General features: G+C 39.9%; 1 protein-coding gene across 2 annotated transcripts in view; it reads right to left on the reverse strand.

Moving 5' to 3' along the window:
* col27a1b (collagen, type XXVII, alpha 1b) overlaps positions 1 to 19874 on the reverse strand; it is a 78551-nt gene that overhangs the window by 41279 nt on the left and 17398 nt on the right. For both annotated transcript variants that reach the window (XM_038702851.1, XM_038702850.1), the window contains exons 6-14: positions 18228 to 18281; positions 18075 to 18128; positions 8993 to 9037; positions 6772 to 6825; positions 5508 to 5552; positions 4472 to 4525; positions 3191 to 3235; positions 1294 to 1347; positions 372 to 416 (exon numbers count right to left, since the gene is read on the reverse strand). In XM_038702851.1, coding sequence (XP_038558779.1) covers positions 372 to 416; positions 1294 to 1347; positions 3191 to 3235; positions 4472 to 4525; positions 5508 to 5552; positions 6772 to 6825; positions 8993 to 9037; positions 18075 to 18128; positions 18228 to 18281 — 450 coding nt within the window. The remainder of the gene's footprint in view (positions 1 to 371; positions 417 to 1293; positions 1348 to 3190; positions 3236 to 4471; positions 4526 to 5507; positions 5553 to 6771; positions 6826 to 8992; positions 9038 to 18074; positions 18129 to 18227; positions 18282 to 19874) is intronic.

Consider the following 19874-nt stretch of genomic DNA (forward strand, 5'->3'; position numbering starts at 1 on the left):
AGACCTTAACCCAACAAAATACTTGACAACCATTTGATTCAAATCAAAAAGCTTTTTGATCCAGCTTTCGGCACTTGACAGTTTTTGATACTCAGTGCTTTTGGTCAGTACCAAAAAAAGTATTTTAAATCCGGGACCGGTGCTCATAATACACAACAAAACTTCTGAGCTGAATGTCTCAACAGAAAGGTGCGAAAGAGATGTGTAGGAAGTAGTAGTAGGTGAGGAATGAAACTTTTTTATATGGCACTTTTCAAAACAGTAGTTACAAGTTGCTTCCCAGAAGAAACAACAGAAAACAAGGAACTAAAGTGTAGAAACCACAAAATATAAAGTTTTAAAATCAGTGAAAAGGATATAACAACACTCACAATAAGACCAGGGACTCCACATGGGCCAGGATCTCCTAGTTCACCCTAAGAGGAAGTGAGAGCACAAAGAAGGAGATAAAGAAAAGATGCAACACAAGCACCGTTAGATAAAGTTGTAGAGCTTTAGGGGGAGGATACACATGAAAGACATACAGTATGTTTCGATATTTTGTTTGTTTACTAGTGTTTTCCTTTACTGATCGCCTGAGCAATGTGTTTCTCCACTCATTTGAGCACAGTGAGTGAGCATTTGGCACTTGAAACAGAGAGAGGCTTGTTGTCTAAATGATCTACCCCGCAGCCACATGCCATGCCCACATCCTCTCCAAGCTACACATCCAATGAAGAGATGGATGACACGCAGCCCAGTGTGGCCTTCCTGTCGCCTCCTCTATTCCTCTACGACTCAAAGGAGATAAATTCAGCCAAATGGAACATCCCCTCTTCCCTCTGGAGGCAGAGGAAATGAGGCCTGGAGGAGGCTTTCAGAGGTCAGCCAATCACAATCGAACACTGACCCTGTCAATCACGAGCACTGAGGGTTAGTCTAAAGAAAGCGGAGAGGCAAGTGAACCTGCTCATGCTGCCCTCATATCAGTTTGGATTATGATGGGTGAGTGAGTTACTGAATGACTGCGCAGATTCGCCTAATAAAAATAAAGTTCTTGCTGTAAAAAAAAAAGTATACAAGTAGTAGTACAAGTATGCTCCGACTCTGTAACTCTGAAATAGTGCATTAGTCTAACTGGACTGAGACTAAAGATAATTGTATTTTTTATTTATTTGTAAAGCACATTGCACTGCATTTTATTTGATGAAATCTCAGTCAGATGTAATGTCGCGAACTTCAGTGCCATCTAAGATGAATTGCACTTTGCTGAAAGTGAGTAAGTGGTGCATCTAGCTACATGATTTCACTTACTGGGTTTCCATCAGGACCAGGAGGTCCCCTCTCTCCAAAGTCACCAGGAAACCCCTGAGCACACAAAGAAACAGAACAGTAATGTACCCAGAGGTGGAATTAAGTGTCTTTATCATGTTCTCACTGTCAAAATGCCCATTTTGATGTTGGATTTATTGATACATCACATGGTGTGTCAGTGAAGCTGTCACACCAAAACACAGGGAATCAACAAAGTCAATTATATTTATGCATCTCATCACAAATTTGCCTCAAGGGGATTTGCAATCTGTGCAGCATGCTACAACCTCTATCCTTAGACGCCCAAAGTGTTTCCCAAAACAGAGGTTCGCAGAGTAAAGCCAAGCAAATCCCATCAAATGCGCTCCCAGCACGTCATTCCTGGGAGACCAGCAGGAAATTCCACAGTGTTTCCGAGCGACCGAGTGTCTGTGAGAGCACATGCTGGCAGGGAGCGCTCAGCGAACCCCCAGGACTCGCCTAAATGGCTGAATAAAGCTGCTTGGCCTAGGAAATGCTGACTGTGTCCTTTTTTTGCTTGGTGCTCGTAATTCCATTATAGAGGCAGAACAGCAGGCGTGATGCAGCCGCGAGGCCACACACTCAACGTGTGCTTGTCAGTGTGCCAACGTCAACATGCAACTCCCCGCACATCACGGCTCAGCACTCGCACACAGAGGGCGAGCGCTGCGGTTAGAAAAATGACAAATGGCAGTACAGAGAAGAGATCTCTCATATACTGATGGAAGGGAAATGATCAAATCAAAGTATGGAGACCTCAAGAAATGGCGGAGATGGGATTGTTGTGTGGCAGACGGCTGATTTAGACCATTAGGCAAATGTGGTTATAAGCGGTAATTGGTGCAACATGAAGCCTACAGGAAATGTGGAAAAACTTGCCTTTTTCCAAAAATGTCAATAACCGACTTTGTTTGATCAGAAACACATGCTAGTCTTTGATCTCATATTAAACAAAGACTAATGAAACAACTTTCAGCGTAGTTGGCGAGACCCTTTTCATTATGTGATCGGCCCAATGGAAGTCCTACCATTCTGCTAAGTGCAAAATATAATATTAACTAGATAAATCAATATCGAAGACTTCTTTCCATCTGTAAGGAAAACATGAGCAGAGATGTTAAACACCATCAAATGCACAAGCCTCAGAATTTGCTATTTTTTGTGGCTCAAGTTGTTTTGGGACATATCTCTGTTGGATCAAACATGCCAACTCCTTTTCTTGTCTGTCTTTCCAGATTTTGTCAAACTGCATTACTGCTGACGCAGGAAAAAAACAAAAACAAAACACGAATAGTGACTGACCTCACTTTTTACCACAGAGGAAAAGAAATTGCTTACTCATGACTTGGCTATTATAAGCATATTTTCTAGCCTCAGTCTCTTGTCACTAACCGTTACTGCAAAATAATATTTAAAAAAAACAAGTACAACCAGACTAGGCCTGGGAAAATTTAAACAAGTGGTTATGTGCAGATTTAGTATTTTCCATGTAAGCCTGGAAGAATGGGAAATTTACTTTCAGGCGCCAATGACGATAGACTCCCCTGATCTGTGGGTAGAGTCTCCAGCGAGACAAAGCCAGAACTGACTCATTACATAACATAACTGTCTAATGCATTCATTACACTATTTAGGGTGTACGTTTCTCCCCTTATAACAATCCATACAGTAATCCCCAGCATCCCTGTGCCAGTGTGGAAATTGCAGATTTACGACTTAAGGTTAGGAGGGGCTCTGTCAGATTAATGGTCATTTAATACACTTTAAGGTGGCTCTGCACTACAGTAAGAGTCCATTGATCAAAACAAACCACCCTCACTTTCATGAGACTGCATTAAAAATGTTCTCTGAGAAGTATGTTGAGAGAAAACTTTACCGGCCTACCCATCTTGCCCTTCTTCCCATGAACGCCAGGAATTCCCTGGAAACAGGAAAGAAAACAGAGCTGAGAGACAGAAAGAGAAAAATGCTTAAAGAGAGTGCATCACGTAAAACCATAGAAATGATTACATGATAAGACTACGAGTCTTTGGCCACACTTGCAGCCCTTTAAGGCTATGATGCTCTTTACTAAACAGCAGGGCTGAACAACTAATTTTTCTCATTTCATTGAAAAACATATTTTTAAATGATTATGGTTTTTGCAACGATCTGTACCAAACAAAGATGTTTTCTTAGCGTCTGTAGAATATGATATGTAGGCCAGGCCATGCAACATGACAATATTTATTTTAAAATGGTATTCTGACACACAATTCACCTTTAACAAATATTGCACCTCCTGCGATTTGAAAATTGCAGTAGGCTTTATTGCAATTTCAATAAGATTTCGAGTAATTGTTCAGCCCTACCCAACGTAAAACAGAAATGGTGGATAGAGTGGAAATGGAGAAACAACATGAAGAAACAAATATCTATCTTCTGTAGTCCAGCCATTTTAGAATATGTCAGACAGAGCTTTTCAGGTTCAAGTTATACATTGAGGCTCCACTTTCCTCCCCTGAACTATACTTTGTAAGCCTTTGCTGTACTTAAGATAAGCCGTGCTTTGCGCTGCATGCTACATTAGCATGCTGATTTGCTCAAAATTACACTCAATATTAAATCTTAGCATGTTAGCTTCATGAAAGAACTCAAGTCATTAGTTTTAGGACTGTCCTGACAACCTGTCTTTATTGGCGCTAGGTGAAAAGTAGAAAAAGCTATTGGGATTCCTTCTCTCAGGACCTTGCTGTAAATATTTGTACCAATAGACATCCATCCCAATGTTCATGACATGTTTTACTCAAAGTGTTGGATCAACTGAATGCAACGAAGGACGGCACCGTGTGCTAGTGTGGCTAAAAACAAACAACAGATTTCATTTCATTTCATTTCATACTTGGTATGAAATTCCCTTGTAGATTTGGTGCCACTGGAATTTGAGTCCTGACTGGGTTTAAGTATATTTAAATCCACCTCCTACATTTTAACCTTATCCTGGACCGTAGAGAGGTTGGGGTGTAGGTTGTCGTTGCCTCCTGGCATGATGCAATACAGCATAAGGGCTACTTTGGGCTTATAATAGTGATCTGGTAAAATGTGCCTGCAAGTAAATCTATTTCATCGTCATATAATGGAACCCAGTAAGCATTTGCTCACAGTCACTAATACTCACTCTCTCGCCATCAGGACCAGGAAGGCCAAAAAGCCCAGGGATGCCAATGTGGCCCTAGAGATATAAATAAAAGATGGGAGTGGAGGAACAGATAAAGCAAAGATAGATGGAAAAGCAAAAGAGGGTGGACAAGAGTGCACAGTGAGACTGAGCAGAGATGATGGACATTGTGAAGAACTGTTAGTTGTCAACAACACTAAAACATGTCTAGAAATCTCGACAAAGACTTCAGCTGTGATGTCTTTATCTGTTACTGCACTGCAGGCTTTTCACTACAGTGGAGTGGTCTTGAAGAGTCAAGCCTTGAGGCAAGTGTATATGCCCATGGACTGCATGGTGCTGGCTTCCACGATGTAGTCCAAGGGCACATACCCTCACATCAGGGATCTCTGAAGATCTATCTGCCAAACCTGCTCAGTGGAAGAGGACAAAAATATGGCAAAAAGGACAGAAACAAAAATTGTGATGACATTTAATGAGAAGCTCACATCTGAATGTATCATGGTTATGCTCAGCAGCACAGCAATATAGTTTTATGATATTTGAGTAACATTAAACAAGACCAGCAAGCACGAAAAGTATTTAAAGAAAGCCAGAGTTCACTGCTTCTACAGTACTTTAAATATACCATCTGTTATTATCATCATGGAGTTAACAAGGACAGACAAGTGGCATTTATGACATTGGCCTTTTTATGTGCCCACACTGGTTAGGTAAGTCATTTAGCAGGCATTTCACAGGTCGTTTAGGAAAGTGAAAGTTCAAAATCTTTACAATATAGAGTCACGCTTCTCTCCACTGTGGCCTTCAGTGGAAGCTGAGAGAGGGTGCATGACAAGAAGATGAAATACAAGTAAACAGAGTCATTCTGAGGGTGCTTTATACACTTAGGGCCATACAGAGTGAGATATACAAGATTTACTTTCAAAACACCCTTTTTATCACCAGAGATCAAACATCCTGCCATAAAGAGTTTCCATTTAAAAAAAAACAACAAATCCATGCCAAAGCTGTCATTTTTCCATCATTTACTCACCCTGAATCCTTTTGGACCCATTTTCCCTACAGGCCCGGGTAAACCCTAAATGTAATAGATGACAAAACATATTTCTGTGGTTAAAACAGTGACACTTTGTCACCATTAAAAGTACTTCATTGGAAAAATATTTTTATGATGACTAACCAGATTAAAGGTCCTCACTACTTGATGATAAGCGTCAACTTTATCCAAATTGTTGGATGCTTTTTAAAATTCTTATTAGCCTGTTGGCTGGCATGTGCAGTGTCAATACTCAAACAGCATTCACAACAATTTCTCAGAGACACTGCCAGCAGAAAATCTCCCCCTGCAACTATAAAGATCAATTCTCAGCTCAGGAAAACTCCCCCCAGCATCTTGACATAAACCTCCAGCCTTGGTGATTCACAGCCCACAGATGGTAGCGGATGCTAAAACCTAATCCATCACACTGCTAAGTGTCTATAGGGATCGTAGTTCAGACGCAGTAAGTGCGCTAAAGCACAGAGGCTAACACTGAGATCCGAGTGTGAACTCTATGTTATCATAAACATCCATGAAGCGCAAGCGAGCAAGTAGTTGTCCAGCTGTTTGTGGAGTTAAATTTGCTTAAAGCTAAGAGGAAACAGATTTTAAATGTTTAGCGTCCCTAATTCTCCCCAGCTTTGACTTCTTAAATTAAACATTATTCCTAGTGGTGGGGCAAGGAATGATGCTCACAGTTAGGCAGGACAGAAGGAGGTTATTTGTACCTGGGGAGCTGTGGCATTAGTCACACTTTTATTACCTTTTCTTTCTTCAAGTGCTTACTATGGAAACCTTTTGACATTTTATTTCCTCAGTAGGTGCTTCTCCACAGCTTAGAGCTGTTTGCCGCTCTTTCAGAGGCCTTTTTCCTTTCATTCAGCTGCTGCAAACTTTTTATTTGGATTTACCAAATTAGGTTTTGTGAGGCTGATGCTGAGATGCCAATGGCTGAGATATTTTGCCAGTATCCGCTATCTTTTTAAATTGTATTATTTTCTAGCTCGAAAACATACGAGGATTCAGTGTTTCTCCCATAACTCCCACTTTATTCATCATTCTGACAGTAGGCAAAAATTACTAGCTGAAATTTGATTTGTTAAAAGGCCAAACTATTTCAAAAACCTGAATTCACAATAGAGATGATTTCCTAGCCTCCATTTATTGTTTTATCTTCCTTTATGTGTGAGTGTGCGTCTCTGTGTCTCTGTGTGTGTAGCCCTGCTCAACCAGCACCGCAACACTAGATTTACTGCACCTGCCTGCCAGGATAGCCTTTGGCCCCAGGGCTTCCATCATCTCCCCGTTCACCCTGTGGAGAGAAAGACCGAAGAGAAATCAGTACTAGAAGAGCACAAGAGACAAAAAGAGGTAAAGGGAAGGAATAAAGGACTGAAACATGGAGGGAGAGAAGTAGTATTCTGTAGGAAAAAAGCTTTCTTTTAAGCACACATGGTTTAATTATAATAAGAAGCTAAGAAAATGCAAGCACTTTATGAAGTAATAAACAACAGTCAGTTGATCCTGTAAAAGAATTTAAATTTCTCAACTTATCAATAAACCTTTTGTTTAGTAGAGTCAGTGTGGCCTGAGGAAAAAGGCGCCACTACAGACACTGCCAATCTAACTATTCAATTAATCCGACAGTAAGTGCTATTACACTGCGGTCGAGCCACATGCTGTTAAGACTACTGTGAGCACAGTTGTGCCTTAATATGTTTATCCTCATCAACACACAGTAGAATACATGAGTCATTCTTTCCTTGTGGTGAGACCAAATCAACTGCATCCCTCTAAGAGGAATGTTTACTTCTATGTATATGGGAAGAGTAAAACAGGATACGTTAGTAAAGGCATGCAAGAAATGACAGGCTGTTCGTACAGTATATTGAAAGATGACCACATTCATTATACACTGGCGACAGTTATGTTTCTGTATTTTCAGTTTCCCTGGAAAACCACATAATTAATATATATCAGAGATAAAATGTAAAATAATATATTGTTAAAAATGGTATGAGAAAAATGGCCACAGTAGTCATATGAGCAGTAGTAGTAATGTTGTAGCATAAAGTAGTTTATGTGCTACAGAGACTTTTTTTTCATTCCACTGTGGGATTTGTTTTTCACCCTTTAGACAGTCAAATAAAATGACAGAGGGTAAATATGGTGCGCTATATAGTAATTAGGAAGTGAAATGCAGGTTTCACATTAATAAAAAATTTGCTAAAAACTATTTATGAGGAAGAAAATGCATCAAATACCCCTGTTGCAAACGTTGCAATTTGGTAACAGTAAACATCATGTTTGATATACGTTACAAATATGTTATAACTTATACGTTTTAAGTTATGTGTAATAACGTTCCACCAAATCAATAGTCAATCAGGATTGTCTTTCGTAAGCAAGAAATAATGTCTTTCTAGCAGAAGGTGTCGCCAGTTATCTTCAATTGATTAGAAAAAAATCCAATCAACTTCCTTAACAAAAATAATAAGCCTCAGGACACATTTAAGGGCAATGTATAACTGACTGTTCTGCATGTTAAACCATGTGCTGTTTGACTTAATTTCCACAGACTCTCTGGAGAGTATTGGAGGAGACAGGAAAAGTTTCCTTTTTTTTCGTTGTGACACAGCACATTCTTCTCAAAGATAGTACACAGGATTTGAACTCGGGAAGGAGGGAGAGAAGGGGGGAGGAAGGATGACCTAGGGGTGTCCAAACTATTTAACCCACTTGTTCCTGTGCCAAAAATCTTTACTTCTCCATTCCCGCCAAGATTCCTGAACAATGTCTAACGTCCCTTCTCTCTAACCGTAATCCCACACCACCCCCACATCTCTTTTTCACCATCCCGATATGTCTGTGTTAATATTTTCATTCCCTCCCTTTCTCCTGTTTTGTAACTATAAATGGAAATAAATGCTGGAGTCTTATGTAAAATGTCTCTTGGCTTTTCTATTCAATGAGTAAACATATATTGACATGCAGCTAACACACAGTGCAGCCTTCAGACAGACAGACAGCATGCAGTGGATTTAGTAAGCATGATAACACCTTAAAGAGACAGAGACAAGATTGTGTCAGAGGAACAAGAGCAATCACATTTTTGTTGTTTTCAGATGCCACTCTTGCTGTTCGGATAATCTTCTTTGGTTGCATGATTGATTTGAAAGGGGGGCAATGATGCATCTCACCTCAGAGTTTACTGAATGTATTTTTAAAATTGCATACATTTCAATCTAGCACTTTCCCGTTATACATAGACAGACCTAAAGGGGGCACTACAATTACAGGCATTGCAATTACTGATGTGTTTATTACTGAGGGGCCAAAAGGGGAGCAACATTATAACTTGTTGGTAGACTGGTGAGGATACTGATAAAGATACTGAACATATTCTATGTTATGCATAAGAGAAAATGTCTGGTATACATAAAGCTGTAGCTGTGATGATGTAGCAATAAAGTACTCACAGGTTCACCTGGGAGACCAGAAGGACCAGGATGACCTTTTTGGCCCTGTTGATAAAGAAACAATAAGTTAGTTTTGCACATCCAACAATGAGTCTACAGGTTTGTGAAAATACTATGGCATCTCGTCTTAAATTCTAATCACAAAGCCAGAAGGAAGTACAATGCTAAATAATTTGCTTTGAAAAAAGAGATTATGTTGGTCTTGGGTAGAAAATATTAAGTCAACTGTCAAACTGAATCTAATTTGTGTTGTTAGAAAGTTTATCACCTTGTGTTCAAGTGCATCTCAGTCAACACCACAGGGGCTGAAATTATGTAGAACGATTTTCCAATTGCCTTAGAGAGAACTTGACTTTGTTTCCTAATAAAATGTTCAATAAAATAACTTAATAAAGACCCAGAAGTTTTAGCTTTAAAGGGTCAACAGTAATGACAAACTAAATAGCTGTGAAACTAATAGACCATTAATCAGCAGCACTGGCTGGTTTACCCTAAATAAAACACTACTTTACCATTTCTACACAAAAACAACACCATTTTTATTTATTGTTGCAGCAAAGGTGCTTGGTCATACATTTGTCAAATCATTGCTACCACTGAACTCTGAACAAGCTTGCATTAATTAAACCAGTAAACCAATTAGACAGGAACATGTGAACCCAAAAGGGCAATTAATTGTCACCTTAATGCCCTGTGGTCTCAAATGAGCATGCCACTTCGTTACTAAATGTATTAATCTTTTCACAACCAAGGCCTTTAGCAGTGCAGATAGAGTCATTCACAGAGTGCACTCATCTCTGAGGGAAGACCACATCTGTCCCCTCAAGTGTGAAGTCATTAGCCACCAGCTGTGTTGGCCTGTCAGCAGCAGAACATGTAAACCACGGGCACCCAGAGGCTGATGTAAAAGAATTTGTATATGAGTGTAAACAAACAAGTCCCCATCAAGAGACCCATACCAAGCACTCTCAAGCCTGGATCCATATGAGGATTAAAATCTCCTTCTGCAAACGTGGAGCAGAATGAAAGCAGGGCTTGACTTTAAAGGCTATTTCACTGAGATTATGCAGGCCTGGGTGATGATGATGAGCTAAATTAAATAAGTTTATTTAATCAGGTTTTCAGTATAAGTATTTTCAATATTGTGACTTTTTGTGCTGATATTTAGCTTGTTAAGATTAGATTATTGTGATGTGAAAACTTTTTTTATGGGTTAGGGTTATATTTGGCAGGATGCTAAAATCTATGAAACATCATTAAGAATGCATGGTAATCTCCGTTAAATGTGGGCCACAGCTCCTTAAACCTAGATTTTCCACTTTAAATTTAGTTTGACATTTTGGGAAATATGTGTATTAGCTTTCCAAGAGTTTGATAATATAATATAATATAATACAATACAGTTTATACTAGGTAAAAGTAAAAAATTGCAAGAATTAGCCAACAGGTGTGCACCGCTGCAAACCCTGCAGGAAAGCCTTCCAGAGGTTAGGGACAACTATACTGTAGGCCCTGTCACCCATAGTGTGGAGCCTGGAGGGGGGAGTGGAGAGTAGATGGGTGTCTGAGGAACGTAGCAAGGTGCTAGGCCATGGAGAGATTTACAAACAAGATGAAGTACTTTAAAGTGGATGCAGTATTTAACTGGAAGCCAGTGCAGTTGCTGAAGGGTAGGGTTGTGGGAAAGAGAGGGGCGTAGTCTGAAAAGGTTCATCGGGATAAAAAAGGCAGTCTTGGTGATGTTTTTGATGTGTGTGTCAAAGGGTTGAGTCAAAAGTTTGACTCAGCAACAGAGGATATAAAACCAGGAATGAACAAATTTAGATGAGAGACGTGAAGTGTAGCTGGCGAAGCAATGAGGATAAGATTTATCCTGATTAAGTTTGAGGTAGTTGCAGGTTATCTTATTATCAATATTATTGGATTGGCTTGGTGTGTAGAGTTTTGTGTCATCCGCATAGTAGTGAAAGGTGAGGCTATGACGACAAGTTATATCCAAGCAGGAAGCTTCCAGTCTGAGACAAGAATCCAATGCAGAAGTCCCTTAAACCTGCATTCTATTGAACGGCCATCAGGGGGCGACTCTTGTGGTTTACAGAAAAAGTCCGGTTCCATTAGAAATAATGTTCAAGTTCAAGTTCAAGTTCATTTTATTTATATAGCACGTTTTATAGCAGCCACTGACTGACCAAAGTGCTTTACAGAACTACAGAATTAAAAGACAATAATACCATGCATAACAGCACAGCATAGAAAAGTACAGCAAAGTTAAGAACAGCTATAAACAGGAGTAGCCAAAGCAGTAACAGATTTATCAACAATAAAAATAAAAAACAGAAATGCCAGTATCAGACTTATATATATATATATATATATATATATATATATATATATATACACACACATACATATATACACACACACACACACACACATATATATATATATATATATATATAAAAACAACCTTATTTATAGGCCAAGGAAAACAAGTGCATTTTTAAAAGTGACTTAAAAAAGGTCACAGAAGGGGCTATCCTAACTTCTGTGGGCAAATTGTTCCACAGGCAAGGCCCAACCACAGAAAATGCTCGATCCCCTCTGCGTTTAAGTCTGCAGTGAGGGACTAATAACAGATTCTTTTCACCTGATCTCAGACTTCTCAATGGAGTATATGGTTGAAGCAGTTCAGATAGGTAGCACGGTGCTTGGTTGCATAGAGATTTGTACACAAATAACAGGATTTTAAAATAAATTCTGAAATTAATGGGCAACCAATGAAGAGACCTCAGAATTGGGGTGATATGGTCACTTTTCCGACTATTTGAGAGGAATCTTGCACCAATTGCAGACTAGCAGTTTGAGTTTTCGAGATAACGCAGTAAAGTGAATTGCAGTAATCTACACGTGTGGTGATAAAAGCATGAACAGCCATCTCAAGAGTTTTAGGATTAAGAAAAGGTTTGACTTTTGACAACAGACGCAGTTGATAAAAACTAGAGCTTATTACGGAGGAGATTTGTTTATCAAAATTTAAAGACTCATCCAGTAGAACACCCAGGTTCCGTACACTTGAAGATCTAAAAGCCGATAGTCTGCCTAGGTCGAAGGTGGCAGCCTGGGGACTAACAGTGGACCCGAAAACAATGATCTCTGTTTTGTTTTCATTTAAAAATAAAAAATTTTGGTCCAGCCAAAATTTTACTTCATCTAGACAACCTAATAATGATGAAAGGGCAGAGGGATCATTTCTCTTGAGTGGAACGTACATCTGAGTGTCGTCTGCATAACAGTGAAAAGATACCCCATGTCTTCTTAGAATGGTGCCCAGTGGTAACATGTATAGGGAGAAAAGAGAAGGCGCTAAGATAGATCCTTGAGGAAGGCCACAGGTTAGATGCGCAACAGAAGAGGAGCAATTTCCTAACTTTACTCTGAAAGTACGACCCGAGAGATAAGACTGGAACCACTGGAGGACGATACCTTTTAGCCCCACATCATACTCTAATCTGGATATCAGGATAGAGTGGTCGATCGTATCAAAAGCTGCTGATAGATCCAGAAGAACAAGAGCCACAGAGTCACCAGTGTCCGTGGAACGATAGATGTCATTTAAAACTCTCAACAGGGCAGATTCAGTACTGTGAGCAGACTTAAAACCAGATTGAAATGTTTCAGAAATATCATTGCATTTTAGAAAGAGCTGGAGTTGGTCAAGAACAACTTTTTCCTAACACCTTCGAAACAAAAGGCAATACAGAGTTAGGACAGAAGTTATTTAACACGGCAGGATCCAGTGAAGGCTTCTTGAGTAGCGGAGTGACAGTGGCCTCCTTAAGGGCAGCAGGGATGGAGCCGGTAAGGAGGCACTTATTAACAAAGGACACCAATCCTGGCCCTACTGAATCAACAATTAATTTAAGAAACTTAGGAGAGATGATGTCAAGAGAGCAGTACGAAGGTTTCATCTTGGCGATAATTTCTTTGAGTAGGTTCAGGGTGATTGGCTCAAAAGCATCCCAGGTAACAGAATTCATCAACTGACTAGAGTGATCCGTGTGGGAGCGGCTGGCATTGCATCTCAAGTTAGATATTTTGTCAATAAAAAATCTCAAGAAACTTTCACATAGCTCATCCGAAGCACCATACATTGTATTTACCGGAGGATTTAAAACCAAGTTTATAACAGAAAATAAAACCTTTGGTCTAAAGTGTGCCATAATAAATAATGGTAAAATGACCCTATTTCTCACCTGATTCATTACCTAACTAAACACTTTCCTAATGAGTTTATGGTCTTATGGTCTTCTCCAATACAACATGATGTTCATTTAGTAAATTATGGTCCCATTTAGAGGAAAATAGACCATTTTGCTACGGGCCAAGTCGTTACCATGGCGACCTGCCAATCAGGTTACAGTGACTTGTACCCACAGCACTGTGTAAATTTAACCAGTCCCGTTGAAAAGAGTATTAGGAGTTGGCTGTTCACTTTTTCTGGTGAGTACATTTAGATTACACAAGACTGTTGTTTGCTAGGCAAAATTGTCATCCCTGTTAAAAAGACAGTTAACGTGAAATACAGATGCACCTAGCTAAGCAAGCCAGCTAGCTCCACACACGGCCGTTAGCTCCCCCATCGTGTCCAAATATGTTCACGTACGGTGCCACTGGTTGCAAAAAATCAACATGGCAGCACCCTATCAGCCAAACACGAGGTTTCGAAACAGCAGTCCACAAATTAATGGGTGACATCACGATGACTACGTCCACTTCTTATATACAGTCTATGTTATATGTCCAAGTGGGAGAAATAATGAACAGTAATGGTCCAAGTATGGAGCCCTGAGGAACACCATGGGAACAGGGGGATGTAGGAGACCTAAAGCTACTAATGGACACAAACTGTTGTCTAGCTGTGAGGTGGGACATATTAATATTATTATTAGCCCTATTATCATTGTTATTACTATTATTCATTTTTATTGATATTTGTATATTAGAGTTATCCCTTGCCTGCTCTATAATAATAATAATAATAACATATAATATATAAAAAGTGCAATGAGAAAACTTCTGTTTGTGCTATATATAAAAAGATTAATTGAAGCTACAAACCAGTCAACCGAGAATGAATCTTCTGATGTCATCATGATGTGAGAATTAACCCTTAAACAAAAAGCAGGAAGCGATACTTGTGCATTCACAGAAATATGTAAGAGAGATGACAATCAGTCATGAGTTGTCCTTTGGATATGCTCAATCCAATAAAAAGTCCTAACAAAGAAAGAAAGAAAGAAATTCACTTTCAAGAAATTTTTGTCACATCTACTGCAGCTTTAGGCCACAGAGTGAAGCCAGATGTTGGTCCATTTGCTATAGTGATTGTATCAGACGCTGTTATACCTCAGTTCTGTCAAACTCTGTATTGATGATTATTTATATTATCTGTCTACTGAAAGACAGCAATGTGCTTTAAGTTTAAAATATCTGACAGGATATTTGGGAGTAGATACGTCTCCTGCTTGAGCCGAAGAACTGCAGCCACAAAAGGACAAAAGAATGTGTCTGGGCCTTCCAGCAACTCCGATGCAGCTGAGTACAGTAAAAGTTGAGAAAGGAAGTCCCTGAAGTGTGTATGTGTGTGCATGTGTATCGTATACGGATTTTAAAAAATTGGACAGTTTTCAGTTCTGTAACTCCATTGTGTGACACAAAGATGGCAAAGCATCACATTCCCCATTAGGTCTCTCTGTCTTTATGAAGAGCAAGCAGTTAATTAGTGTAACTCACACCAGATCAACACCGCAGTCAACAGGCAAAGTGCAGCAGCAGCAGAAGCAGCAGCAGCAACTCCCCCGCTTACAGAATACGTAACACATTTTCCTTGGCAGACAAAGAATTTGTTGGGCTTTCCATAGATTTTTATTTTTATTATAACACAAAAACCTATTCCCACCTGGCAAGCCTCACACGTCTTTCTTGCACAAATGAGACTCAGCAAATAAAAGGTATGAGAATGTTATTGTACAGAACTGAGGAGCAGGAAGGAAAAATCTTGTGGGCTGTATAGCTAATAAAAAGTTGAGCACTATTCCAGCGTGCCATGATCAGAGCTGGCTGTGTAAAAGGCACACTGGTCCAGGGCTGGTAATACTCTCCACCATGTTTCTGTTTGACGCACACACATACACAAGCTTCTTCTTACTTTACAGTGCAGACCGCTGACTGACTTGCAGGCAACCTCTCCATTACATCTTCACACATTTCCCACAGTGAGAAAGGCTTTCTCTGGCAGCAGGCCAAGGACTGAGTACAAAACTCAGCAAAAGGGGTTCATAAAGCAGTGGCAGGTCATAGTTTTACTGGCTGGTTGGACAAGAGCAGACAAGAGAACAAACCTTGAGCGTCATCTGTGGCAAATGACGGAATTTCAGTGTAATTTGAATACAAAAGTGCCCTGTAAGGAGTTTTGGCTTCCAGTGCCGGACTATGATCAAAAAAATCTGAGTGAGTTAAGAACAGCTGCAAGCAATGAGGTGTCTGGTGGCTTTCAGAAGAGCCAAGCCAATTGCCTTTATTTGCTGAATACAAACTGCATTTTAATACTTTGTATGGCTGTCAGCAGTTGCTTGTGGGGGATCTGTCTTTAACACAGTCTTTATCAGAGAGACCAGAAATCCACCTGAACAGGAAAAAGGGATCTGTTACAACCCCTTAACCTCTGCCAGGATGCCAGTCCATGCCCAGCAAAGACCCTCAATTACCATAAATCAGCAGGAAGAATATTAGATTTTTCCCATGACTCCATGTTCCATGACTCATAAGGCGAGAAGAGGTCTTCCTCTTTTGAGCTGGAGTCCTCCCCACTACTTCACTGAATGGAGGAGCCTTGAGCATACCAGATGGTTTTTCACAGTCAGTGCTGTCCGATTGCATAACAGATTGTTGAAGCTCCTGCCAAGGCATTATTGCACTCCTGTCCCAAATGAGGACAGAGGTGTGTGTATGTGTGTGTGTGTGTGTGTGTGTGTAAGAGAGAGAAAAAGTTGCTTACAAAGGTTTTCTTTTCTATTGTGTGACAGTTGTTTGGTAATTAGCATTCTTCTGGCAAAAACCCAAAACCTGACCTTACGTTGACCTTTTAATGTACTGATTCCCAGTTTTTGTTTCTTTCTATCATCACCAGAGTATAATTCTGACAACAGTCTGCAAAAGGAGTAGTGTGATGATAAACTGCAGAATGTAATTTAAAAGAAGCCCTGTCTGAGGATTTCTTCCACAAGCTTTTATGGCTTTGTTTTTCTAAACAGATGTTGTTGCAACACTCAGACTATCAGGTAAGTCAGCAGTGATTCCCTTTGCAAAGATTCATTTCTTCATTCTCCTTTTATCCAGAATAAGAACAGTCTGTAACCTGCAATGAAATGTACATTTATTTGAACCATATTAATTAAATTCCTAATCTAATATCATAGGGATTGCCTGCCACTAAGTTAGTAGGGTGGATCCCCCTCCTTGAAAAGCTGATAAATGAATTTCATACATCTGGTTTTAGTGGAGAGCTTTTGTGTCCCATAAATGGTCTAAGTGCTGTTTCCGGGGGGTTTCCCCTTGCTAACAAGATGAATCTGAGAGAAATGCTGAATTTGTGAGATTTTTGGCTTGGAAATTAACTGCACATTGTCGCCGTCTCCACTGTTGGGAGGCAACTGATAGCAAAGATGGCAGAGTTGTTGTGGAAGAATTTGTGAGGCCTGCCGTTTGTTGCAATCAGCCTTTGCTACAGACAGCTAGCAAACAATTCTGCTAGACTTGTGTTTTTGATTATAGGAGTGAAGCTACAAATATAGTGTGTAATACAACTCTTCAAGTCCACTGACTCTATTTTGAACAGAACGTATTGCTATTCTGAATCAACCTGACAAGATAATCAGCATTTCTCAGTAGCACAATAAAGATCCTTTAACTATGGTTAAACTTAGCTCCATTGTTGCCCAAAAACTATCCATGTTGTTCATAACACCATGACACCTTGTATGAATTATGCGTTCGATTTCCAGTTATTTATAAATCTGAAATATATATATATATATATATATATAGTTAAAAAAGCATTGCAATCACCAAATTGAACAATATTCATTTTCAACATTTCTAAGAACTAATGCAAAAATATTACACAAACACTATGGAAAGACATAGTCAGTCAGTTACAGAGTACTATGTCATTTGCACACTCTGCATCATAAGAAATCCAACAGGCTATGGCCCACTTGAGATGCGTAATTACTGTGAGGGGGATAACAGGCTTGGGGAAAAGGCCAAGGATAAAATGCAAAAGGCCATGAAGAAAACGCTCTGCTGCTATTCGTCAGTCTCTCCTTATCAGCATAACCCAGCTCAGCTGCATGTAAAGAAATCAAATAATAGACTAACTAAACTAACGATCCCGAGCAGGACCAGATCACAGGACCACATTCATTACATGTCCTACTTTTCAGAACAACTGTTCTCCGAAGAGTCCGTAAGATGCATTTGCATGTCGAAGTTTCATTCAGTAAACTTCAGCTCTCCTCAACTGCCTTCATCATTTTGGAGGCCAGTGATGCCGATGATGTAACAGCCCAGATATTCAAGCCTTTAGTAGCTCACCCCACAGGGGAGCCAGAACGCAGGTGTGCTCCTTGACGCCTGCATTTTGTGAGGCTGCTTTCCAAACATCCGTGTTTGGCTAGAACCTCTAAACACGGCAAATTTCACAGATGTCCCCCTCAAAGGCAGTTCAGAGTGGGCCAGAGTGAAGAGTGTATGTTTGATTTCGTGATCCTCAATACACAACTCCACTCATTCAGTCACTCATTCATTGAGAGGGTCCTATGTACTTCTGAAAATATTTTGAGAATGGAAAAAGAGCAGCCACACAGACAAACGTACAACATGAACTTTCACACATATGGGACATGGCCAGTGATATCTGACGGATATCAGTTCCTTCCTCACACACACACACACACACACACACACACACACACACACACACGCAGTTTGAGTTTGTGAGACAAATGCGATTTTTTTCTACCTTTCGTCCATCATGTCCAGGTAGTCCAGGGGGGCCCATGACTCCAGGCTCTCCCTAAAAGGACAAACTGGGTCACATTCAGTACACCAACATAGTTTGCATGTCTGCTAATAATCCAGTGCTCTATGAAAGGAAAGATGACAATATGCATACTTTTTGTCCTTGAGGGGCTTGACCAGGGGACAGTCCATGATCTCCTTTTTGTCCCTAGAACATAAAAACAGACATAATTACAGAGGCACTTTTCTCCCCAGTAGGCACAAGGTATATCTTAGCCTGCACCAACGTTCACTGCATATTTTCTCCACTGCCAGAGCATTCCACTTCAAAAGGCGCAGAGGAGTTTGCGGTTTGCATTTACACTATGAAAGAGTAATGGGTTCATCCTACTTATTGCTGATTGTAGGACAGTTGTATTTACACAAACGTGCAGTCCATTTATGCCCTCCGGTGACTCGGTTTATACCAAGCCAGTGAGAAGTGATGGGGAGTGATCGTGTACATTCTTCTCCCTTTTCAGGCAGTGGGAATCCTGTCAATGCATTTTGGGTCAGCATTGAACATCCAATAGTACTGGTGAGAGAGCAGACCTGTAATCTACACAATAATAATGTAAGAGGTCCATGGAGAAATAGATAATTTCCTGTGTTAGCGCTTATCATGTAAAGAAACACGAATATTGAGAAGAATGTTACAGGGCTGTTACTTGGTTGGTGTAATCAAACAACAGCCGACACTTTTCTTTTAACAAATTGAAGTTTGGGCATGGAAAGAAATCCTGTGTTGTGACTCACTGTGGTGCAATCCTGAAGCTAACACTTCCTTTTAAATGGGTAAGGGGGGTATTTTTGTTCCACACTTCTTAGTGAAAAAGACATGGGTGGAAAGACATGCGCTGCTTCAAAGGAGTATGTTTTATTATATTGGGTTACTGGTGAAAGTACTACAGGAGTTCCCATCTACAGTATATCGGCCCATTTAAACCTACATGTTCGTGTCAGCTACAACTTGGCACTAAAATGTCTTGAATTTTCTCCAGACTGATTTCTTAACAGAGCCGGGAGTGCAACTCCAGCCAAGAGCTACATACACACATGAACACTGTGTCTTTTTATTGTCTTAAAGGTTTTTTCACCTCAACTACATCCTCTAAAGAGTTTAAACTCAAAGAGAAGCTAAATGAGGGAAATTCTTCTGAAAGCTCAAGACCTTAATAAGCACTTCCACTGATTATACACATATATTATGCTTTCATTCATGACATTTTTAAGTCTAATGGTAGACTACTTACAGCAGCAGGTAAATTGATCATCATCGTGTCTAAATGTATCATCATTACATCCAGTTAAAGTGACATATTCAAAACAAAATTCAGCTAACACACAGCATATTTTCATCCGGCTTGTTCATTTTTTTAAAGTAGAGAACTTTGCCAGACCAGGCCGTCTGCTGTGTATGTGCAAATGGATCAAACCGAGCCAGGCCAGGTTTGGTTAGGCTCAAAGACACATATATATGATACAAGAGTTATGGTTTTTCCCTAAAGTTAAAGCAGGCCAAAGCATGGTGTCAATTATGTTTTTTGTTCAATGTTTAAAGACAGTGTGGAAAATGCTGAGATCTAATGCATTCGAATGGATTATCTATAGATTTGAAATACCAGCAAGTTTCTGCTTCATTCCAGCAAAGTCTAACATACAGACTCCTTGTCATTTCAGAATGGCATATCATGGAACTAACCAATCCTCCCTGTTGACAGTTCAGCTGGAACAGAGACTGATGTCAAGTACTTGCAAATGA

Source organism: Micropterus salmoides, unplaced genomic scaffold (assembly GCF_014851395.1).
Source record: "Micropterus salmoides isolate LMB-PRFRI ecotype aquatic unplaced genomic scaffold, ASM1485139v1 Ms_hic_scaffold_7, whole genome shotgun sequence".
NCBI lineage: Eukaryota > Metazoa > Chordata > Actinopteri > Centrarchiformes > Centrarchidae > Micropterus > Micropterus salmoides.